This window comes from Eucalyptus grandis, chromosome 9, assembly GCF_016545825.1.
Source record: "Eucalyptus grandis isolate ANBG69807.140 chromosome 9, ASM1654582v1, whole genome shotgun sequence".
NCBI lineage: Eukaryota > Viridiplantae > Streptophyta > Magnoliopsida > Myrtales > Myrtaceae > Eucalyptus > Eucalyptus grandis.
In genome coordinates this window covers 25130708-25155985 of record NC_052620.1, presented here as the reverse complement: position 1 = coordinate 25155985, position 25278 = coordinate 25130708, and the positions used below count along the sequence as shown (strand labels likewise).

Sequence of the window (25278 nt, the reverse complement as noted above, 5' to 3'; positions counted from 1 at the left end):
GGGTTATACAACATTGAGATGTTTCGCTTATTGGGATGCCCCAGGAGTATTCGGGAGATGAAGTAAATAAGATGAGGAATGCTCATTAATATACATTTATGTATGTTGATAAAGATCCAAATGATATTGATGCATTAAAAAAGGCCTCGGGAGCGTTCGGGAGATGAAATAAATAAGATGGGGCGTGCTCATAAATATACATTTATGCATGTTGATAAAGATCCAAATTATATTGATGCATTAAAAAAGGCCTCGGGAGCGTTTGGGAGATGAAATAAATAAGATGGGGCATGCTCATTAATATACATTTATGCATGTTGATAAAGATCCAAATGATATTGATGCATTAAAAAAGGTCTCAAGAGCGTTCGGGAGATGAAATAAATAAGATGGGGCATGCTCATAAATATACATTTATACATGTTGATAAAGATCTAAATTATATTGATGCATTAAAAAAGGCCTCGGGAGCGTTTGGGAGATGAAATAAATAAGATGAGGCCTGCTCATAAATATACATTTATGCATGTTGATAAAGATCCAAATGTTATTGATGCATAAAAAAAGTCCTCGGGAGGGAGATGAAATAAATAAGATGGGGCATGCTCATTAATACACATTTATGCATGTTGATAAAGACCCAAATGATATTGATGCATCAAAAAATTATATGTCATACGTGTGCATTGAGTAGATAATGACCATGCATTCATGTGAGATACTTACAAAGAAAGTAGGGTGTATGCTTATGTCTTGATTATGTTGCTCCAATTGTTTGTGAGTGTTATGCTAGGGCGGGTACGAAGGTGAACCCCTATTTTAAATTTAGATATTTCACTTACTAGGCTTCAGCTCATTCCTTTATCTTTCAGACGTGTAGAAAGGCCACCCCCACCACCGCTTTTTGGAGCCCTTGCAAATATTGAGTATGATTATGAGGAGGTTGCATTGTCTAATATAGTTTTTACGCATACCAAGTGCACTACTATGATGTGGATCAACATAAGACTTAATCACATAGAAAATTAGGGATTAATTTTTAAACCCTAGCCCAAAAATATTTTTTACTAAATTGCATCGTGTATTAGCATTAGGAATATTTGTATCACTACTGGTAATTTTTAAAATTTTCCCAAAAAAAAATTCATCAAAAAGAAAAGGAAATAAGAAAATAAGAAAAAATATTATTATTATTATTATTGAAAATTATGATCATAAAAGAAAAAAAGAAAGAAAGGAAAATCAAATAGGGCCGGGTAAGGGGTTGGGCTTGCCCGGCGTTCCTTCTCCTCCTCCTCTTCTTTCTCCCTTTCTCTTTTCTTTACGTGGGCCAGCCCACCTCTCTTTTCTCTATCTCATTTTCGTGCTTGGCCTGGCCCATACCTTTATTTCAGCCCGGCCAAGTCATCTTCCCCCCTCACGCCAGCCACGCTTTTGCAAAAGAGGGAAGGAAAGAAACGTACAAACCAGAGGAGGCAGAGGATCACGAGGACGGGCGAGCTGGCGATGGCAGAAGCTAGGCACGCCGGTTGCTAGCCGTTAAAAAGGAGAGAGGTGGGAGAGAGGGGAGGTTCTCTAGCGAGAGTCCAAGGGAGAGAGAGACCGAGAAGGGGAGAGATATGAAGGGAGAAAGCAACCGAGAGAGGGTGAGGCCGAAAGAAAGGAGTCCTCCGATCGTTCGGCCACGTCCGAAGCTCGTTCGACGGCTCCCGAATGCACCCCCAGGCCTGTTGTCCCTGTTTTCCCCAAGTTGCATCCGAGGTAAGCCGTGAGCTTGAGTCTTGTTTGTCTTCTCTCAGGCACGTCACAGCTCCAAGGATTCTAGCTCGGAGGAACGCAAGGCGACTAGACCTGGTCCGATCTATAGAGCTCGCCCCTCTTCGCCGCCCCTGAGCCGGATAGGGAACACCACCGACGACCCTCACCGTGCCCCGTTTCTACACCTGGTTTCTGGTTTGTTGAACTAGACCACCGTGCCCATTTCATGTGAGTCCCCACCTTCATTTATGATATATCTTGCTGTTGTTGGATCATTGTCTGCTCATTGTCATGCGTCCCAGTCCTTGTGTGAAACTCCATCGTGCTCTTGTCTGTTCCTCAGATAGCGTATCCGACATGTTCGGGCAAAGCATCCTCAAAGCACTTTGCCAGAAAATCAGGGTCGGGGATGATGTCCTTGACCACCAGAATCTGCATGTCCGCCCTCCCCGCATAGCTCACCATGTGAATCGTGAGCGCCTGCATGCATCGCATCTCAAACACCCCACATCAGTCCTGATAAAGATCCGATTCTAGATACGGCAGACAAGAAGGAAAAAGGAAAAACGAAAAACGATGAGGATTTGGATCCTTACGTGAGGTAAACTCGAGGAGTTCACCCGTACGTACGTGATGGGGTTGCCCATGACCGCGATCTCCTCTCGCGGGCCGAGCTCGTTCATGATAGTGAAGGAGGTGTTGCAGATGATCCTGTAGTTGAGCAGGCTCGCGATCTGCATCAGCAAATAACCAGACAAATTGCGAGTTTGTCAGCTTATTCTCATTCTGTTTTCCTGTTTCCCGAATTGCAGAAGCTTGAACGATCCTTACACGTGCTCCTAGATAAGTCATGACGATATCCCCGATTATGTAGGAGAAGTGAGCCTCCAGGGACTTCTTCTTCCGGCCGATCATGGACTTAGCTTTTCTCAGGTATTCAAGAGGGTCGCCAGAGCTTCTGCGGTAATGAACGGGGAGGAGGAGAATCCCGAACTTGTTGCCCCACCGCAGTCCCAGGTTGCCTTTGATCAAATTGGATAGTTCTTGATTAATACCAAACCCACACTTCAATTCAATCAACTTCAGTTAGTAGGCAAAAAACAGTGAGACTCACCAGCAATCCGGGTTGTTCTCACAGATATAGAGGTGGCAAAATGGATCTTAATCCCATATATGACTCATTTAAATCATAAATAGATAATATATGAATCATTTTTTTTTGTTGAAGAAACTAGTTAAATGGCTTTAATAATTAAAGACTTAAGATAGATGGGTCTTAAGTGGGTTGAATTTAGAACCCATTTTCAACCAAAATCACATAATCTCCCTCTTCCCTCTTTAACTTTACAAAATATATATATATATATATATATATATATATATATATATAAATCAAAATTATAATTATTTTGTATTTTAATTTTCTTTCCTTTTTTTCTTTCTTCTTCCCTCTTCCGGTGGCCCGCACGGCGATGGCTAGCGACCGGCCGGGCGAGCCTCGAGCTCACCGATGTCCGATGAGGCTTGAGCCTCGCGATTTGGCGAGGCTCGAGCCTCGCCCAACTCGAACTTGCTGGCGTCAGGCGAGACTCAAGCTCACCGGTGTCGGGTGAGCTCGAGCTCACCGAATCTAGCGAGGCGAAGGCCCCACCGACATTCGGCGAGGCTCAAGCCTCGCCGATCTAGCAAGCCTTGAGCTCATTGGCATCGGCTAGCCGGGCGACTGTGGCTGGTCACCGGTTGTCATCGTGGCCGGCGGCCGGCCAAAGAAGAAAAAGAAGAAAAAGAAAAGAGAAAAGAAAATTAAATATTATATTCTTAAAAAATAAAAAAAAAACTTTTTAAGTTTCGTTAAATGGGTCGGGTACGGGTCGAGTATGAGTTAAAAATTTTGCACTACAATAAATAGGTTATAAATGGGTTAAATGAGTTAATTTGGGTTGGATCATTTATGACCCGACCCGACCCACCCGTTTAACGGGTCTATAGATTAACCATCGCCACTCCGGCAATGCAAGTCACAGCTGACAAAGGTCAATGAGCATTTTAGTCAGTTGAGATTTGTCGCCTTTGAATTGACAAAAATCGAGTGGATTGTCGGAAATGCTATTCCCTTTTTACCATTGGGAGATCGGTGATCCAAGTATTTGAACAAGCCGGCTGATATGATCCCAAAGAGAACATCATTAATGGTCCGCATTTGAAGCAATGAAAGATATTCATCATCATTTGGAATGAGCATGGAATCAAAATGCATTAATAGTCGTAAAATAAAATAAAAGCATGTAGAATTCTTCTTTTCAAGATAAATGACAAATTTAGTATTAGTTGCACTCTCCAAAGTTGTACAAATGCTTACGTTGCTCGCCAATCGGGGTGAGCATGATCCGGGTGGGTGGTTCTCATGTTATATTTAAGAACAGTTCACTAAGGACCAATTTCAAAAATTAAAATTGAAATCCAGCCATTAGTTTCATAGACCTATTCGGGAACCGGATCGCGGGCCTGTTCGGTACTCGGGTGGACCCATGGAATCGGTCCCCAATCCCTATAAAATTGCATTCATCAATTAATATTATGATGAACCTAGTTTCTATTTAAAGCAGCAAAGCTTGTTCGGCCTTATATTTGGGTTGAATAGCTATTAATTTTAATTAAGAATTGAAAACTATAGGGTGGAACGAATAGATAATGTTAGCTAAAAGTTTAATTTTTTTGAAGATGGTGTGGTTGTCTTACGATTTATTGACATTGGAAACATATAGAGAATTAGACTACATGTTAGAAGTCCTAACTTTCACATAAGTTAAAATATTAATCGCTTGATCTATCTTTTTTCAACATTAACCTAATTTAAAAAATGGAATGGCTAAGGAGAGACATAATTATCTCCAATTAGTTCTCTCATTCCTCTATGTTTATTTACTTTGTTTTGGTTGAGGAAGCAACTAGATAGATTATTAGAATGCAAAAGAAAAAGTAGGGGAGTTAATACACACCGAAGAGACAAAATTAGTAATAATGTCCAATAACTACAAATATACATGTATGTACATATAGCGGAAATTTAATCAACTACGAAGATACATAAACTACAATTAAAGTACGGAAATTGAAAGATATTTATATAGCGGAAAGGATAAGTTGCAAAATAGTAAAAATAAGATAAATTTACAAGAATATTGAGTTCTTTAATTGATTGATGAAGACTTAAAAAGAATACAGGGGAAAATTGTCCAAAAAGTCCAAAACCTATTGTATAGTAACCAATTTAGTCATAAATGTTTTGATTGTGTTAATTTAATCTTAAACTTATTGTATGACAATCAATTCAGTATGGTCGTTGTCTTCGATTAAATTTTGACATTGTGTCTTTTTCATCGCACTTTGTTGAACACATGGATCTAAAATCTTGTTTTGGATTTAGATAGTACAATAATCTTCATTGATGGAGCTCCTTTACTTGTTAAGATTAGAAAGTACAATAATAATGGATTAATGAAAAGATGTTATTTCCGTTTGTACATTTGTGATTTTTAGCTATGAATCGTGAGAGATTTTTACCATATCCATTTGTCTATTTCTAGGTTCATGATATGATATGAAAGTATTTGGTTTTATTACTACATCAAATAATGGATAGGACATAGTAAAACATTTTATATCATATCCTATCGAGTTCTATTCTAACTCTAAATCAAAACAAACAAATGCAACTTAAGGGGAAAAGTATCAAAAAAATCTTAAACCTATTGCATTGGTATTGATTCACTTCTAAAATTTTCAATTGGACCAATTCAGTCATAAACCTTTTTATATTGGTACCAATTCGGTTCATCGACCATTTTGGCCCAAATACGACATGACAATTTTTATGATTTTTTATTAATTTTTTCTTTTTCCTTTTCTTTTCTCCCTTCTTCCTCCTCGGATTGTTCCGGCCACTGGGCAAGGCCCGTGAAGCCCTCGCTTGCCGCTGGTGAGGGTCATAGCCCTCGCCTGGCCTCTCCCAGGGCCGTTGGCAAGGTAGCTTTGCTCACGGCCCTGGGTGGCTGGCGAGGGCTTCGCGGCCCTTGCCTCCGCCTTGGCGATGGTCACCATGGCCTCACTAGCCGCGGGCGAGGCTGCCTTTGCTTGCGGCAAGACCAAGGTGAGGCTAACCTCACCCAAATCCGGGCGAAGCCGCCTCATCGGCAGCCCTGGGAGAGGCTGGGCAAGGGCTTCGCGGCCCTCGCCGGCCACCGCGGGATCAATCCAAGGAGGAAGAAGAGAAAAAGAAAATGAAAAAGAAAATAAATTAATAAAAAATTCAAAAAAATAATAATAAAATCATAAAAATTGTCACGTCAGCGTTCGGCCACCGGCCGACGTTCACGTTAGCGCGGCCAGCCAAAATTGGTTGAATGGATTGAATTGGTACCAATATAAAAATGTTTACGATCGAATTTATTCAATGAAAGTTTAACCGAATTAATCTTAATATAATAGATTTATGACTTTTTTTGATACTTTTCGCCAGCGTAAGTGATGGCTACTGTTGAGTTTGGGTTGGCTCGATCTCATGGATTTGAAAAGTTAGCTTTTACCTAACGTCCCATGCATCCAAGACAAATTTGAGTTCCGAAAACCAAAGAAAATTTTAAGGGAAGAAAGGATGAGGTGGTCCAATCTTCATTTTGACTATTTACAATCGAGCACGTAGTGTCGTCTTTAGTGTATAGATATGCCTGAGACCAATAAAGAAAAGAAAAAAGAAAGATATGCCTAACTAAAGTAGGAACGCAAAAATTTGCCGATGTGCAGATGGTCCAGCGGCTACAATACTCGAGATACAAAGAGAAAGACGCGAGATCTGGAACAAGTTTGACTTACGAAATTCATATACAAAAAATCCAATATAAAACAGATTTCTTCGCGTTGCTCGCGATGTAATCGACCTTTTTCACGTTAATTTAAGAGCTTCTCAGCTGCCGTTTCCTTACCGGAAAGAGACCATCGAATCGAGTCGATAAAATGCTCGGCGAAAAGATGATCCTTAGGAGCCGAAACCAATCGAGTCAAAGAAGAGCCCGACTCGTCGATGCTCGCTATCTCGCACCAGCGCCTCTCGCTGCGTCGAGACAAAACCGCATCTGGATATCTTCTCTCTGTCTCTTCTTCCAGCCAGAAGCCGTACACAGAAGCCTCACGCAATCTCGCCGGAAAATTCCAAATCCAACACTCCCACACTCCTCCCCCTTCCCCGCCACTCACCCACAAAAGTCAAAGTCCGATTGATCGGTTCCTCGGTCATGAAACGCACAAAAGTTTCCATTTTGGGACTGCCTATTTAGGTTCCGATTCGTGTTTTTACTCGTTTGAGAAGTTCTGACTTCGATTTTGGGAATCGGAGGAAAGGCGGAATTTTGCGGATTTCCCGGAAGTGGGTCTGCGAGTGAGGAAGGAGGGGCGACCGGAGCGGGGCCGGAGGGATCATCGACCAGCATGTCGTCGTGGTCCACAGCCCCGTCGCCAACCTGTCCATCGACTCGCCGGGGCTCCTGGGCGACGACAAGCCCCTGTGGGATGTCCACCTCCTGATGGCCCACCGGTGCCTGGTGTTCCGGATCCACCACGCCCTGGGTGACGGGATCTCGATGTTCCTGGCATTGTGCCGGCGGGTGGACAACCCTGAGGCGCTGCCCATGATCGGTCCTCCGTTGTCGGCTAAGAGGAGGAGGGGCAGCAGCGGCGAGTGGTGGAAGGCGGTAGAGAGGGTGTTGGGGGTGGCGCGGTTCAAGTTGGTCTTCGTAGTGGAGTTTGTGCTGCGGAGCATGTGGGCGAGCGACTGGAAGACGCCAGTGAGCGGCGGCGCAGGGGTGGAACTCTGGCTGAGGAAGCTGGCCGCGGCGAGGTTTCGGGTGGAGGACATGAAAGTGGTTAAGTTAGCGGTGGCTAACGCGATAAATTCTAAAGTTTCACGTGCTTATCGCCCAGAAACAATTTTAGCACCACGGATTCAATGCTTTCCTCACTTGTTCAATCCTGACGTTATACGCCATTTTTTTTTTCAATGTTTTTTTTGGTCGGTTATTTTTTCTCAATGTTATCCCTATCATATTTTTGTTCAAATTAATACTTTCATTTAAAAAAAAAAGTGCAACATCCACTAAATCGCCGTTAAATGATGATGTGATGAAGATGGGGCATGTTTTTGTAATTTTTTTAGTAACATGAAACAATCTTATGTAAAAATTGCGGAAAATAAAAAAAGTTGAAGCTTAAAAGGATTGAGAAATAGATGCCACAGATTATTAACAAGCAAGCGTTGATGCCAATCTCGAGGGTCGGTTGAGATTGCTCGAATGACCTCGGGAGTCGACTAACCCTGGCAAGTAGGGGTGTGCAAAAGAACTAGAAACTTTCTAGATAACCTAGAATCGAACCAGATTAGAACTCGCAGTTCTCATGGGGCCAATCTGGTTCTTGGTTCCAATTTAATGGAATTGGTGAGTATCGATCCGATTCCTGATTCTAAGCATGGAACCCCCGGCCTACCTACTTGGACTGAATTGATTTATATATTTAAAGAAAGAAATTTCACCTTAATTACTATTATAGTTCTTTGATTAATTATATATGTACATACATGTATATTTGTAGTTACTGGAAATTATTACTAATTTTGTCTCTTCGGTGTGTATTAACTCCCCTACTTTTTCTTTTGCATTCTAATAATCTATCTAGTTGCTTTCTCAACCAAAACAAAGTAAATAAACGTAGAGGAATGAGAGAACCGATTGGAGATAATTATGTCTCTCCTTAGCCATTCCATTTTTTAAATTAGGTTAATGTTGAAAAAGATAGATCAAGCGATTAATATTTTAACTTCTGTGAAAGTTAGGACTTCTAACATGTAGTCTAATTCTCTATATGTTTCCAATGTCAAGAAATCGTAAGACAACCACACCATCTTCAAAAAATTTAAACTTTTAGCTAACATTATCTATTCGTTCCACCCTATAGTTTTCAATTCTTAATTAAAATTAATAGCAATTCAGCCCAAATATAAGGCCGAACAAGCTTTGCTACTTTAAATAGAAACTAGGTTCATCATAATATTAATTGATGAATGCAATTTTATAGGGATTGTGGACCGATTCCATGGGTCCACCTGAGTACCGAACCAGACTGGTGATCCAGTTCCCGAATAGGTCTATGAAACTAATGGCTGGATTTCAATTTTAATTTTTGAAATTGGTCCTTAGTGAACTGTTCTTAAATATAACATGAGAACCACCCACCCGGATCATGCTCACCCCGATTGGCGAGCAACGTAAGCATTTGTACAACTTTGGAGAGTGCAACTAATACTAAATTTGTCATTTATCTTGAAAAGAAGAATTCTACGTGCTTTTATTTTATTTTACGACTATTAATGCATTTTGATTCCATGCTCATTCCAAATGATGATGAATATCTTTCATTGCTTCAAATGCGGACCATTAATGATGTTCTCTTTGGGATCATATCAGCCGGCTTGTTCAAATACTTGGATCACCGATCTCCCAATGGTAAAAAGGGAATAGCATTTCCGACAATCCACTCGATTTTTGTCAATTCAAAGGCGACGAATCTCAACTGACTAAAATGCTCATTGACATTTGTCAGCTATGACTTGCATAGCCGGAGTGGTGATGGTTAATATGTAGACCTATTAAACGGGTGGGTCAGGTCGGGTCATAAATGATCCGACCCAAATTGACTCATTTAACTTGTTTATAACCTATTTATTGTAGTGCAAAATTTTTGACTCATACTCGACCCAGTCCGACCCATTTAACGAAACTTAAAAAAGTTTTTTATTTTTAAGAATATAATATTTAATTTTCTTCTTCTTCTTCTTCTTCTTTGGCTGGCCGCCGACCACGATGACTACTAGTGACCGGCCACGGGCGAGCCTTGAGCTCGCCCGGCTAGCCGATGCCAACGAGCTCAAGGCTTGCTAGATTGGCGAGGCTCGAGCCTCGCCGGACATTGGTGGGGCCTTCACCTCGCCAGATTCGGTGAGCTCGAGCTCACCCGACACCGTGAGCTCGAGTCTCGCCTAACGCCGGCAAGTTTGAGTTGGGCGAGGCTCGAGCCTCGCCAAATCAGCAAGGCTCAAGCCTCATCGGACGTCGGTGAGCTTGAGGCTCGCCCTGGCTGGTCTCTAGCCATCGCCGTGCCGGCCACCGGAAGAGGGAAGAAGAAAGAAAAAAAGAAAAGAAAATTATAATTTCGATTTTTATATAAATAAATAAATAAATTATATATATATATATATATATATATATATATATATATATATATATATATATATATATATATATTGTAAAGTTAAAGAGGAAGAGGGAGATTGTGTGATTTTGGTTGAAAATGGGTTCTAAATTCAACCCACTTAAGACCCATCTATCTTAAGTCTTTAATTATTAAAGCCATTTAACTAGTTTCTTCAAAAAACAAATGATCCATATATTATCTATTTATGATTTAAATGAATCATATATGGGTTTAAGATCCATTTTGCCACCTCTATATCTGTGAGAACAACCCGGATTGCTGGTGAGTCTCATTGTTTTTTGCCTTCTAACTGAAGTTGATTGAATTGAAGTGGTGGTTTGGTATTAATCAAGAACTATCCAATTTGATCAAAGGCAACCTGGGACTGCGGTGGGGCAACAAGTTCGGGATTCTCCTCCTCCCCGTTCACTACCGCAGAAGCTCTGGCGACCCTCTCGAATACCTGAGAAAAGCTAAGTCCATGATCGGCCGGAAGAAGAAGTCCCTGGAGGTTCACTTCTCCTACAGAATCGGGGATATCGTCATGACTTATCTAGGAGCACGTGTAAGGATCAGTTCAAGCTTCTGCAATTCGGGAAACAGGAAAACAGAATGAGAATAAGCTGACAAACTCGCAATTTGTCTGGTTATTTGCTGATGCAAATCGCGAGCCTGCTCAACTACAGGATCATCTGCAACACCTCCTTCACTAGCGTGAACATGCTCGGCCTGCGAGAGGAGATCGCGGTCATGGGCAACCCCATCACGTATGTACGGGTGAACTCCTTGAGTTTACCTCACGTAAGGCTCCAAATCCTCATCGTTTTTCCTTTTTCCTTCTTGTCTGCCGTATCTAGAATCGGATTTTTATCAGGACTAATGTGGGGTGTTTGAGATGCGATGCATGCAGGCGCTCACGATGCACATGGTGAGCTATGCGGGGAGGGCGGACATGCAGATTCTGGTGGTCAAGGACATCATCCCCGACCCTGATTTTCTAGCAAAGTGCTTTGAGGATGCTTTGCGCGAACATGTCGGATACGCTATCTGAGGAACGGACAAGAGCACGATGGAGTTTCACACAAGGACCGTGACGCATGACAATGAGCAGACAATGATCCAACAACAGCAAGATATATCATAAATGAAGGTGGGGACTCACATGAAATGGGCACGGTGGTCTGGTTCAACAAACCAGAAACCAGGTGTAGAAATGGGGCACGGTGAGGGCCGTCCGTGGTGTTCCCTATCCGGCTCAGGGGCGGGGAATGAGGGGCGAGCTCTATAGATCGGACCAGGTCTAGTCGCCTTGTGTTCCTCCGAGCTAGAATCCTTGGAGCTGTGACGTGCCCGAGAGAAGACAAACAAGACTCAAGCTCACGGCTTACCTCGGATGCAACTTGGGGAAAACAGGGCCAACAGGCCTGAGGGTGCGTCCGGGAGCCGTCAAACGAGCTTCGGGCATGGCCGGACGGTCGGAGGACTCCTTTCTTTCGGGCTCGCCCTCTCTCGGTTGCTTTCTCCCTTCTGATCTCTCCCCTTCTCGGTCTCTCTCTCCCTTGGACTCTCGCTAAAGGACCTCCCCTCTCTCTCGCCTCTCTCCTTTTTTACGGCTAGCAACTGGCGTGCCTAGCTTCTGCCATCGCCAGCTCGCCCATCCTCGAGATCCTTTGCCTCCTTCTCAGGTTTGTACGTTTCTTTCCTCCCCTTTTTTGCAGAAGCGTGGCTGGCGTGAGGGGGGAAGATGACTTGCGTGTGGGCCGGGCTGAAATAAAGGGATATGGGCCGGGCCAAGCACGAAAAGGAGATAGATAAAAGAGAGAGGTGGGCTGGCCCACGTAAAGAAAAGAGAAAGGGAGAAAGAAGAAGAGGAGGAGGAGGAGGAACGCCGGGCAAGCCCAACCCCTTACCCGGCCCTATTCGATTTTCCTTTCATTTTCTTTTTCTTTTATGATCATGATTTTCAATAATAATAATTTTTTTTGGAAAAATTTAAAAATTACCATACAAATATTCCTAATGCTAATATGCGATGCAATTTAGTAAAAATTATTTTTTGGCTAAGGTTTAAAATTTAATCCTTAATTTTCTATGCGATTAAGTCTTATGTCAACTCACATCATAGTAGTGCACTTGGTATAGGTAAGAACTACATTATGCAATACAACCTCATCATAATCATACTCAATGTCTGCAAGGGCTCCAAAAAGCAGTGGTGGGGAGTGGCCCTTCTACATGTCTGAAAGATAAAGGAACGAGCTGAAACCTAGCAAGTGAAATATCTAAATTTAAAATAGAAGTCCACCTTCGCACCCACCCTAGCATAACACTCACAAACAATCGGAGCAACATAATCAAGACATAAGCATACACCCTACTTTCTTTGCAAGTATCTCACATGAATGCATGGTCATTATCTACTCAATGCACATGTATGGCATATGATTTTTGATGCATCAATATCGTTTGGATCTTTATCAACATGCGTAAATGTATATTAATGAGCATGCCCCATCTTATTTATTTCATCTCCCGAACACTCTCAAGGCCTTTTTTGATGCATCAATATCATTTGGATCTTTATCAACATGCATAAATGTATATTAATGAGAATGCCCCATCTTATTTACTTCATCTCCGAATACTCTCGGGGCATCCCAACACGCGGACATCTCAATGTTGTATAACCCTACAGTCATGTTTTATTGTAAAAATTTAGGGGATTTATAACTTCATGTGGATAAGTGTTCTAGACGATAGGGGTTAGTGAATAGCACAAATTATTGTAACTGTCGTTATTTATTTTATTTACTTCCAAAATTGTAACTGTTGACTATGGGTCACAAATATATGGGTTATAAATAGCCACACCATATTCTTGGAAAAATTGTTCAGAAAGTCATAAATTTATTGTATAACGGCTTTAGCCTTAAACCTTTCAATTGTGTTAATTTAGTCCAAAAACTTCTTAATAATTTGCCAATTTAGTCTTAAATTTTTTCAATTATGCTAATTTATTAACAATTTACTAATTTACTCCTAAACTTTTTAATGCATTGCCAATGTTGTCTTCCCGACTAATTTTGGCTAGAATTTATTGATGTAGTGGTCTAGTGAATGTTGAATGTCCTACATGGCACAGCTTGGGCTAACATGGACAATTTTTGATTTTTTTTTTTTTGGATAGGAAAAGCAAGAAAAGAAATGAAAAAAACAATAAAAACAATAAAAATTGATCTTTTTTAAAAAAAATTTAAAAATCGTTCACACTGGTGCTAGCTGCGCCATGTAGGAAGACTAATATTGACTAGATCACCACGTCAGTGATTCTCAGTCACAATTGGCTAGAAGAACTGTTATTTGTAAGAAGGCTTAGGATTGAATTAGTAAATTGTCAAAAGGTTGGGACTAAATTGATATAATTAAAAGTTTTCGGACTGAATTGACCGTTGTACAATAAGTTTAATGCTAAATTAACACAATTGAAATATTTATGATTGAATTAGCCACTGTACAATAGGTGTAAGACTTTTGGGACAATTCCCCCCTCCCAATCTTTGTAAATCTTGAACAATCAATTAAAGAACTCAATGTTCTTGCAAATTTATCTTTATTTTTACTACTCTGCAATTTATCTTTTCCGCTATATAGATATCTTTCAATTTTTGTACTTTAATTGTAGTTTACAGATTTTTGTCATTGATTGAATTCTAATGTTGTATCTTTGTCACCGCACTTTGTTGTCAATTAAATTTTGGCAAAGCTTTCTTATGTCATCATATCGTTGATTAAATTCTGTAAACGTGTATATATTTTTTGTGTTCCATTGATACAACATTTGTTTGGAATCACCACAAAACTTGTCTCCGCTTAATAAAAATCGAAAACGAATTTCGGTGAAAGATATTTTGTCAATGATCCAATTTCGATGGAAAAAAAGGGGCAATGAGATTAATTAAAAATAAAAAAAAAACTATACTCTTCGTCTCCTTCTCTTCCATATCTCTCAATTTTGTTGAAACTTCACGATTCCTTCATAGGTTTTTGGATCACATTAAAACTTCATGAGGACGACAAGAGAGTTGAAGCTCATTTTTCTCTATAACTCTCTGGTTCGCGTCAAAAGTCAATGAAAGCAGCAAGAGACTCGAAACTCATTCTGCTCCATAACTCTATGGTTCATGTTAAAGGTGCACAAAAGTAACGAGATAGTCAAAGCACTATACTTTTCAGTGTTGTGAAGTTGAATGATCATATTTTCTTTCTTACTAGATTTGGTATTTGTTGGCAGATCTACCGCATCGATGTTACTAGAGTTTGTTCATTTTTTGTTATAATTGAATGTGTGGATCTAGAATGCTGTAATGAGCTCTTTTGCTATTTCATATTTAGATAGTGTAATAATCATGGATTGATTAATAAAGCTCGTTTACGATTTCAGATTTAGATAGTACAATAATCACGATAATTGATGGAAGTTATTTTCATATGTACATTTGTGTTTTTTCAGCTGTGAATCGTGAAAAATTCTTACCATCTCCATTTGTGTATTTTCAGGTTTGCACCAAATAATATATATAATATGGTATGAAAGTATCTAAATTTAGTACTGTTATTAATCAAATAGTGGATAACATATAGCAAAATATTTTATATCCCGGTCTATTTAGTCCTATTTTGACTTAACCTTGAAATGGCAAAATGCAGCTTAATGATGATTCCGGTTGACTTTTTTTGGTAAGGAATTTTTTTTTTTTTTGGTAAGGAAAGATATTGATTACGGTTGACTTTGGGTTGGCTTGTTTTTATTAATTTGAAAAATTAGTTTTTACTTAACGTCCCACGCATTCAATGCAAATTTGAGTCTTGAAAGCGAAAGAAAATCCTAAGGGACAAAAGGACAAGGTGGTCTGATCTTCATTTTTTGACTATTTACAATCAAGCACGTGTAGGCTAAGATCCATAAATGCCAGAGCCTCGTGCAATCTCGCCTGAAAATTATAAATCGGACACTCTCGCATTCCTCCCCCCACCCCACCATACAAACAAAAGCTTCGATTTTTAAACTACATCTTGATTCGATTCGTGTTTTCATCCATTCAAGAGGTGCGACTTCGTAAGATCCAAGATCATTGTCGTCATTCTCCGGCCATTCCATCCGTACTGAAAATTCCCTCCTTTTCGATCTTCACGCAGGCATGGGGTCCCTGGAGAATGGCTCCGACGAGCCCCTCACACCGGAAGGGCGCCTGTTCCTCCAGAAGGAGATGAACTAGGTGATCTACTGCGCCATTGGCATGAAGCAACCCCTCGATGTGGACGCCCTCAAGTTGGCGATCCGAGCTGCCCCATGTATACGCACCCTGTGTTCTGCAGCCTCTGGTGCGGGACTCCGCAGGTCGAGAGCACTGGAGGAGGACCCGCGTGAAAATTGACCGCCATGTCGTCCCGGTCCACGGCCCCGTTGCCGAAGGCCTCTCTGACGAGGCAGCAGTCAACGAGTTCCTTGCCGACCTGTCCAGTGACTTGCCGGGGCTCATGGGCGACGACAAGCCCCTATGGGACGTCCACCTCTTGATGGCCCATCAGTGCATGGTGGTACGGATTCACCATGCACTTGGTGACGGGATCTCGCTGATTTCCTCATTCCTGGCAGGGTCCCGGCTGGTGGACGACCCTGAGGCACTGCTGACGATCGGTCCTTCATTGTCAATGATGAAGAGGAGAAGCGACGGTGGCGGTGAATGGTGGAAGACAGTAGTGAGGGTGTTGGAGGTGGTGTGGTTCACGGTGGTTTTCGTAGTGGAGTTTGTGCTGAGGACCATGTGGGTGAGCGATCGGACGACGCCAGTGAGTGGTGGCGCATGGGTGGAACTCTGGCCGAGGAAGCTGGCCATGGCGAGGTTTTCGCTGGAGGATATGAAGGTGGTCAAGTCGGCAGTCGCTAATGCGGTAAGTTCCATGTGTTTATAGCCCAAAAAGAATAATAGCACCGCTGATTCAATACTTTCCTAATTTGTTCAATCTTCACTTTATACACAATTTTTTTTTTTGCCAATGTGATCCCTATTAATATTTTTGTTCAAATTAAACTTTTAATTTAAAAAAAAGGGTATAACAAGCGGTTGAATGATGATGTAATGGAGCCGTTGCATATTTATAATTTTTTTAGTAACAGAAAAACTACTATATTTACAAGGTTTAGGACGCATTTAGTAACGATTCTGTTCCGGGGAGCAATTTTTGATAAGAAATGATTTTTTTTTTTTTTGTTTTTGTTTATGTTCCTGGGAACAATTTTTTAGTACAAGAACACGTTTGGTAATGCAAAAAAATTTTATTCCAATGATAGAAATGCATTTGGTAAAATTGTATAATTTTGTTATTTCTTTTAATTTTTTAATATTTTTATTATATTTTTCTTTTTTTAACTTTCTTTTTTTCTACCTTCTTCCTCCGTTGTAGCTGATCATCGGCCACGGTGACCGGTTGGGCAAGGTACAGTGAGCTCGCCGAAGTCTCGCCAAGCCACCTCGAGGCTTAGCCTCACTGGATCTTGGCGAGGTTGAGCCTCGCGCCGGCTGGCAAGGCTTGGCCTCACCTTGGCTGGGTGAGGTCGACCTCTCCTAGATCTGGCAAGGTCAAGCTCGCCAAGATCTAGTGCGGCCAAGCTCGCCTAGTCACCAATGAGGCTTGGGCCGACAAGCCTTGTCATGGCTCGGTGTCTTTGGGGGCTAGCGACACTAGCGAGGTCACTAGCCCTATTTCCGAGAACAAAAGTTTTACCAAACATGTTTCTATTCTTTTTTTGTTCCCTGGAACAAAAGAATAGAAATTTTTGTTCCGAGGAACAAAAATTGTTTTTAATAAACAGGCACTTACTATTACGAAAAAACTCTAAACGCGTACAACTATGATAAATTTACTAAAATACTAAAACTTTAAACTATGAGAAAATTACCCCGAAGTAATTTTTAACCTCCAAAATCCCTAAATTGACACATTTGTGATAAATTTACTCTTTATTAGTTTTTATTAAATTGGATTAACACCAAGAAAAAATCACAAATCAGTACACCTATGACAAACTGAGGATAAAATCACAAACTGGTACATTCATCAATTATCACCTATCATTCAACTTGGCAATTTGATAGTAAAATTTAACGGAAACTAATAGAGATAAAGTTGTCATAGGCGTATTAATTTGAGATTTTTGGTTGTTAATAAATTAATTTGTAGTAAATTTGTTATAGTTGTACAAGTTTAGGGTTTTTCGTGTTATTAACCCCATTTAAAATGCAAAAAATAAGAAAAGTTGAAGCTTATAAAGAAAGAGCAATAGAAACCGTAGATCCCCAACAGGTGCTGTTGCCAATTTCGGGGGCTAGCCGGGTTCGCTCGAATGACCGCCAAGGTCGACTGATCTTGACAAGTGCTCGCCAGGGGTTTGCACGACTCTCTCGAGTGCGACCAATACTCCATTCATTGGCCATTTATCTTTAGAGGAAGAATACTACATGCTTTTCTTGTATTTCATGACTACCAATGCATTTTGTTGTAGTCAACTTCCAAATGATGAATATTCTATGCTAATACTAAATGATGATGAATCTCATTCACTGCTCCAAATGCAGACCATTAACGATGTTCTCTTCAGGATCATATCAGTCGGCTTGTTCAAATACATCGACCACCAGTCTCCCAATGGTAAAAAACGAATAGCATTTCCGAACATACACTCTGATTTTTGTCGATTCAAAGATGTCGAATCTTCGAAGACTAAAAATGCTCATTTGCATTTGTCAGCCGTGCGGGAAGGGACTCGAATAACGGGAGTGGCGGTTGTTAACTTGCGAGAACAACAGGGATTGCAGGCGGGTCTCGCTGCTATTCCTCGTTCCTCTTTTCTTTCATGATCTCACTTCCTTTTTCGCCTTTTAACTGAAGTTGACTGAATCAAGTGTGATGTGGTATTAACCAGGAACTATCCAATTTGATGAAAGGCAACCCGGGACTGAGGTGGGGCAACAAGTTCGGGATTATCCTTCTCCCCGTTCACTACAGCAGAAGCTGTGGCGACCCTCTCGAATACCTGAGAAAAGCTAAGTCGATGATGGACCGGAAGAAGAAATCCCTGGAGGCTCACTTCTCCTACAAAATCGGGGATATGGCCATGACTTTTTTAGGAGCACATGTAAGGATCAGTTCGCGCTTCTCCAATTCGGAAAACAGAATGATAATAAGCTGACAAATGCGCAATCTCTCTGTTTTTGCTGATGCAGGTTGCAAGCCTGCTCAACTACAGGATCCTTTGCAACATCACGTTCAGCATCTTGAACGTGCTTGGCCCACGAGAGGAGATCACGTTTGGGGGGAACCCCATCACATACATAAGGGCGAACGTCTCGAGTTTACCCCACGTAAGGCTCCAAAATTCTCGCACCTCATCGTCTGCGGTATGTAGAGTGAAATCTTTATCAAGACTGATGTGGGGTGTTTGAGAGGCGATTCATGCAGGCACTCACGATGCACATGGTGAGCTATGCGGGGAAGGCGGACATGCAATTTCTGGTGGCCAAGGACATCATCCACGACCCTGATTTTCTGGCCAAGTGCTTTGAGGATGCTTTACTCGAAATGAAAGCAGCAGCTTCTACTGCCTTGAACTCGAAGAAGTAAACAGGGAAACATTCCTGTGGGGTTAGGAGGGAAAAATCTGTATTTTATTCTTATGGATGTGGGATTATACACGGGGATAAAAAGAATCGATCCCATTTATATGATGTTCTATTGGGACGAGAAGAACCATTTTAGGCCATCGATCCAAATTTTGTCTTATGTCTTACTTGATTGATGAAGTTAGTAGGGTGTTGCTCGAGTTCTGGATCCATCCACTCTATGTTGAGCTCCAAGCAATTGAAAAGAGAAATGAAGAGAACAAAGTCAATTGTATGGCAAATAAAGCTAGGTACACTAAATTTTAAGATGATGGGACAGGTTTATGTTCTTTGAATGTCCACTTATGTCTACCTTTGATCACATCAATTTAACACACAATTTCTCTATCAATCTTGCGCACTTGACATCGAAAATTATTGCTCGCCATATTTAGTTGACTTATAACAGCCGTGCATTGATGATGGATGTCTCAACTGCTGATGTATTTAATTTTTTTTTCGATGTGATTGAATGTAGATAAAAGTGGACATTCAAATAGAAGAAACCTGCCCCATTGTTTTAAAATTTAATGTACCTAGCTTCATTTGCCGTCAATCTTGCACACCTAATATTAGAAATTATTGCTGTCGTATTTAGTTGGTTTACAACAGTTGTGCATTGATGATGGATGTCTCAACCACTCTACACATGTTTTATTCTTTTTCCCATTTTTTATTAAAACAAGCTTTGGCCGTATGTGGCTTCAGAAGGGACTTTAGGTCTTCAATGTCTTTTGAGTGAAAATTATAGTGTTTTGGTAAAATTTTGTAAATCACTTTGACTCAAAGCTACCATTGGCTAAGCCTAGAGCCCAAGGCAACTCCTCCCAGTTTTTGGCTTTGCAGTGTTCTCGATTTTTTTCTTTTTAAGGTTAGCAGATAACATTTTCGAATACCTATTTCCTATCTTTCCCTCATTTTTATTGTTCTTCGTCTCTCTCAACACCGTTTGCTCTGAATTCCGGTCGACGTAAGGCCAAAGTCAATGGTTATTGGGAGACGGTTGACAATTGCCGAGATTTGAGTTTGCAGGATTTGGGTTCATTTTCTCCCTCGTTGTTCATCTTCTACTGAGGTAAATACATTAGAAGTGCTAAAAGTTATGTACGGCACTCGCTGTGATACCAAAAGTTTCTTTTGGATCACGTGTTACTTAAAAAAAAAAAAAACGATCACTTAAGTGTCAACTTTGATCAATATTGTTGAAAATCCAACGGGGTCATATTTCATTAATTTTTTGAATCTACATGGCTTATTGGCGTGACCAATTAGCATATAACACCTAAACGATGCCATTTAGACAAATTGATGAGTGATCATTTAAGTGCCAAAATTATATATATGGATCAATTGAGTGTTAATTATTGTTAAAAGTGATTATTTAAGTGCTAGCCGTTAGTAAAAAAGATCACTTTAGTGCCAATCGATGATAAAAAGTGATCATTTTAATGATAATTTCATTTAAAAGGTGATTATTGTGCGACGTCATTTTGGACACCCACGTGGATTGGATTTTTTTTTAAATGTGTCAAATCATATTAAAATTTTAATTATAACTTCCATGTAATCAATTTGGCTAGAATATCTTTCTAGAGGCACTTAAGTGAGTCGGCGAAAACTTTGGTATCAAAATGAGCGCCGTACACAACTTTTGGCATTTTTAGTGTACTTACCCTCTTCTTCATATCTAAGTTCCAGATTTAGTCACTGTTTTGATGGTTCACTTAACAATTATGCTCTCCTCGTCGACGGTTCCCAGCGGTTGATGAGGGTGGCCAAGGGTCACTAAAGGTCTGGCCAAGGATCACTACGTGGAATGATATGGCTCGAAAATTTATGGGTAAGTTTTTTCCACCTGCAAAGTCTGCAAAAATGCGTGGCGATATTACTAATTTTATGCAAATGAATGATGAATCATTGTTTGAAGCATGGGAAAGATTCTAGGAGTTTCTCAAGAGATGCCTATATCATGGAATATCCATGTGGATGCATATACAAACTTCTTATAACGGGTCTTGTACAAATCTTCGTTTTATGATTTATGCAACTGTAGGGGGAATTCTAAATAATAAAACACTAGAAGAAGCCTTCAATTTATTAGAGGAAATAACATCCAATAGTTATCAGTGGCCTACTAAGAGGCTACCAATGCCAAAAACTAGCGGAGTTCATGAGATAGATGCTTTCGCTGTAATTGCTACACAATTTGAGACATTCAACCGAAAGCTAGATAACATGTGATTTTTGTAATGGAGGACATGTTAGCACATAATATTAGGGAGGTAATCATTTTTCACAACCTAGTGCAAATGCTAACTTTGTTGGGAATTTTGATAGGTCATAGAATAATCATTACTCTGACATGTGCAATTCAAGATGGCGCAATTATCCAAATTTTTCATGGAATAATCAAAATGTGATGAGAGTTAATCTAGAAGATATAGTTAACAAATTGGCCAACATCACTCATGACTTCGTCAAGAGCATGGATATGAGATTTCAAAACCAAAAGACTTCAATCAGAGATTTGGAGATGCAAGTGGGTTAGTTAACAAACATAATGTTAGGGAGACAACAGGGTTCTTTGCTTAGCAACACAAAGAAAAATCCAATTAAAAACATAGAGGTTGTAACCTTGAGAAGTGGTAAACAAGCGGGAGAAGAAGATGCCAAACAGAGATTTTCAAAGATAAGGAAAATTGAATCAATAATCAACCAAAGGAGGTAGGCAAGAACAAACTTTTTTTTTCTTCAAATAGTCCCAAGTCATATGTAGCACCAATTCCATTCCCTCAGTTACTCTAGCAATACAAAACGATAAGCAATTTTCTAAATTTCTTGATATATTTAAAAAATTACAAATTAATATTCCTTTTGCAAATGCCTTAGCACAAATACTTAGTCATACTAAAGAGATTTTGGCAAACAAGAGAAAACTGTATTATTATGAAACTGTGAAGTTGAATGAAGAATGTTCAATCATCCTACAAAACAAATTACCTCTGAAATTAAAAGATCTAAGGAGTTTTACTATTCCTTACACTATTGAGAATTCTTACTTTGAAAGAGCATTGTGCGATTTAGATACAAGCATTGATTTGATGTCGTTTTCAGTTTTCAAGAAATTAGGATTGGGCGAGGTAAAAACAATCACAATATCACTTCAACTAGTTAATTGATCAATTCAATATTTGAGAGGTATTGTGGAAGGTGTATTAATGAAAGTTGACAAATTTATCTTTCCTATATATTTCACTGTTCTTAACATTGAGGAAGATTTAGAGGTACCACTTATCTTAGGTCAACATTTTCTAGTAACAGGAGAAGCCCTTATTAATGTATAACAATGGAAGTTGTTTATTAGAGTTCAAGATGATCTTGTTTCTTTTAATGTTCCATTTGATGATAATTCTTGTTTTAGAATTGTGACATTTGACAAGTTGGTAAATAAGGTTTTTCAAGAAAATATTTTTATAGACCCACTTGAAGCATGTTTAGTTTGACCAGGAAACAAAAAAATTGAGGATGAGAAGATAAGGAGCATGTAAATTTCATGGAGGCAATTCCACCATATTCAAAGCAAAAGACAATTAAATTTAAGAAGTTAGGACAACACACAACAAAGCCTAAACCATCAATTGAAGAGCTTTCAATTCTTGAACTAAAACATTTTCCTTCTCATCTGAAATATATTTATTTAGATGAAGTTTCTTCTTTGTCAGTAAATATATCTTCTTTTTTGACAAATTTGATGGAGGAGAAATCACTTAGAGTGTTGATAGAACATAAAGATGCAATTGAATGGAAAATAATTGATATTAAGAGAATTAGCCCTTTACTTTGTATGTACAAAATTTTGATGGAAAAAAAATACAAGCCCACTATCCAACCTCAGAGACATTTGAACCAAAAGATGCAGTAAGTAGTGAAAGCTGAAGTAATTAAGCTACTCGTTGACACATATTTTTAAACAAAAAGGAAAAAGAAAAAACAATAAAAAAAACAAAAACAACAAAACAAAACAAAAAAAATAAATAGAAAAAATGCTTAGGGGTCGGGTCGGGCCGGATTCGGCCTTTGCCTGGCCCAACTCTCTTCCTTTTCCCCTTGTGCTCAGCCTGGGCCATTTTTCTCCTATTTTCCTTTTCTCCGGCGGCCCAAGCTATTTCCCCTTCGGCTCGGCCTGCGCCCCCGTTGTCTCCTTCCTCCATGCCATCTTCGAGCGTAAGACCTGCAAAAGGAGAAAATATAGGAGCAGGAGCGGGGAGATAGGGCAGAGCAGAGTAGAGCAGAAGGATGGGACAAGACGAGGGGAAAGTAGAACAGAACAGAGGAGGGAGGATAGAGGAAACGAGACCGGAACAAAAGAAAAGAGAACGGGAGAGAAAATGTTAGGAACCAGGGAGAGAACAGGGAGGGAAAGAGAGGTCCGGGGGAGGGATCTGAAGGAAGGAGGGCAAGATCGCCACCGCTACCACCGCCAATGCATCGCCCGACCACCGCCACCACGGCCATTTCTTGTGGAGCCCAAGTCGGTATTTCACCAAACGTCTTGTGTGTGTTGTGGCATCCCAAAATTCAAAGCCAAGCCATAAGGTGTGTTAAAGTTCCTAATTAGGTGATAAGAATTTCCATGGCTTATGCTTTAGCCATTAGTTTTTTTTTTTAGAAGATTTGTGCATATGATTGTGAAAATTAAATTTGATGGATTAATAATTTATGCTTGGCCATGTACTTTATAAATTAAATTTCAATAACCAAGATGTCCCAAGACTTTGGCCAAGATGAAAATTGAAATTTAAAAATATTTATAGAAGAAATTCAAAAAAAAAAAAAGAAGAGGAAAAAGGTTAATTTTTGGAATGGGCCTTAGGCCCATTGGCCTAAGCTTAATGGGCCAAGTCGACCGGCCCAATAGAGGCCCAAGAGAAGTGGTCGCCGGCCATAAAGGAGCCCAAGCCCAAGAAGCCCAACTCCAAGGCCCATGATGCATGTAATTGGACAAGTGGCAAAGGGGAAGGCCATGCATTGGTTGGTTTTTAGGCAAGTAATGATTGTTAATCATGAGGATTTGGGGGTATAAGAAGGGAAGAGAGAGAGGGTGGCCGGCCATTTTGCTCGCCCAAGGAGAGAGAGAGAGAGAGAGAGGTGTGCGAGAGAGAGAGAGAGTTGTGCGAGAGAGGAGGAGCGGCCGAGAGAGAAAGGAGGAGGGAACCGCCGTGTGCCGCCGTGTTCGCCGCCGTTCGCCGTCGACCGTCCATTATAGAGGCAAGTGGGAGTCCTCTAGCTTCTCTTGCATGCTTGTATGTCGTTTACATGTTGAGTTTTGGGTGTTAGATGAGAAAAAAACCGAAGCGTGGATGAGTTGTGTGTGAATGGTATGGCTGTTTGTGTTCGGACCGTGTGAGTCAGAAACTTGTTTGAGCTTGCATGTGTGTTTAGAGTCAGATTTTGGCTTTGATTTCTTCATGAGAGTTGTAGCTAACATCTTGAAATACAACATACTGAAATATTCGTGGAAAATGATGGAGATTTGAGGGGTTAAAGTCTTGTTCTACGGAGACCTCAGATCTGGAGAGGTTTTACTGACCTCTTGCTGGATTCGTGATTGCATGTTGGTTTGTGTTGAGAATCTCACTTTTATTTCTTCATGAAAGTTGTAGGGAACATCTTAAAATACAACATACTCAAATTTTAAGTGAAATGAACAAGTATAGCCTAGTAAATCAACTAGATCTTGAAGATGATGATTCTGGTGATGTATTCCGAGATACCCGAGACTTCAAGGACCTAAATGATGACTATATTATGGTTATTTGACTTAGATCTCTTCATTAAACTTGTATATGATATCTTGATGTACAACATATCCAAATTTCAGAGAAAAATAAAGAGAATAGGTAGGTGAAATCTCAATATTTCGGTGATGTGTACACTGGACGATGCGGTAATGGATCCAGAAGCTTCGTGAGGTTGTATAAAATAATATAAAAATAATATGGCTTTAAGTTATTCATGAAAGTTGTACGCAAGTGTCTTTGCTATCACTCTGTAAAATTTCATAATTTTTGGAGGCCGTATGGATATTTTAATCGAATTTCTTCGGAAACTGTGCATTCTGGTTTTATCCGAATATTATGTGCTGTTTTGTGGAAATTGTGAAATTGTGTGAAATTCAATTTGGCCATGAATTTTGCATGAAATTGTCATCCTATTGGTTTGTTTAATGATTGCTTGAATTTTTATAATTTTGGGAATTTATAGATATTGAATTTAATATTTATTTATAAATAAATAAATAAATAAATAAATAATAATAAAATAAAATGGATTATTTTATTGGCCATAAATTCCATTGAATTTATTAATAAATAATTATACATTGTTGCATGTATGATAAGATATTGGTGTATGTATGACATTGAATTATGATGCATGTGTGAATCCTATGCCAAGTATGACTTGTTTGATGTCACGCCATATGCCATGTTAAATTGAG

General features: G+C 39.9%; 2 protein-coding genes and 1 non-coding gene across 3 annotated transcripts in view; 1 reads left to right on the top strand and 2 right to left on the bottom strand.

The window, feature by feature from the left end:
- Positions 1-2097: 2097 nt before the first annotated feature.
- Positions 2098-25278, bottom strand: part of LOC120288476 (O-acyltransferase WSD1-like) — a 48370-nt gene continuing 25189 nt past the window's right edge. The window contains exons 2-5 of the mRNA XM_039302477.1: positions 3839-3953; positions 2590-2838; positions 2355-2492; positions 2098-2238 (exon numbers count right to left, since the gene is read on the bottom strand). Coding sequence (XP_039158411.1) covers positions 2098-2238; positions 2355-2492; positions 2590-2838; positions 3839-3953 — 643 coding nt within the window. The remainder of the gene's footprint in view (positions 2239-2354; positions 2493-2589; positions 2839-3838; positions 3954-25278) is intronic.
- LOC104420518 (O-acyltransferase WSD1-like) lies at positions 17646-19081 on the top strand. Its single transcript, XM_039301640.1, has 5 exons — positions 17646-17769; positions 17869-17936; positions 18044-18256; positions 18345-18482; positions 18580-19081. The coding sequence occupies exons 1-5, from the start codon at positions 17649-17651 to the stop codon at positions 18739-18741; spliced, it is 702 nt and encodes a 233-aa protein (XP_039157574.1). The 5' UTR covers positions 17646-17648; the 3' UTR covers positions 18742-19081.
- Positions 20649-20755, bottom strand: LOC120288641. The gene has a single exon (XR_005546744.1). It is a non-coding gene; the product is annotated as a small nucleolar RNA R71 (small nucleolar RNA).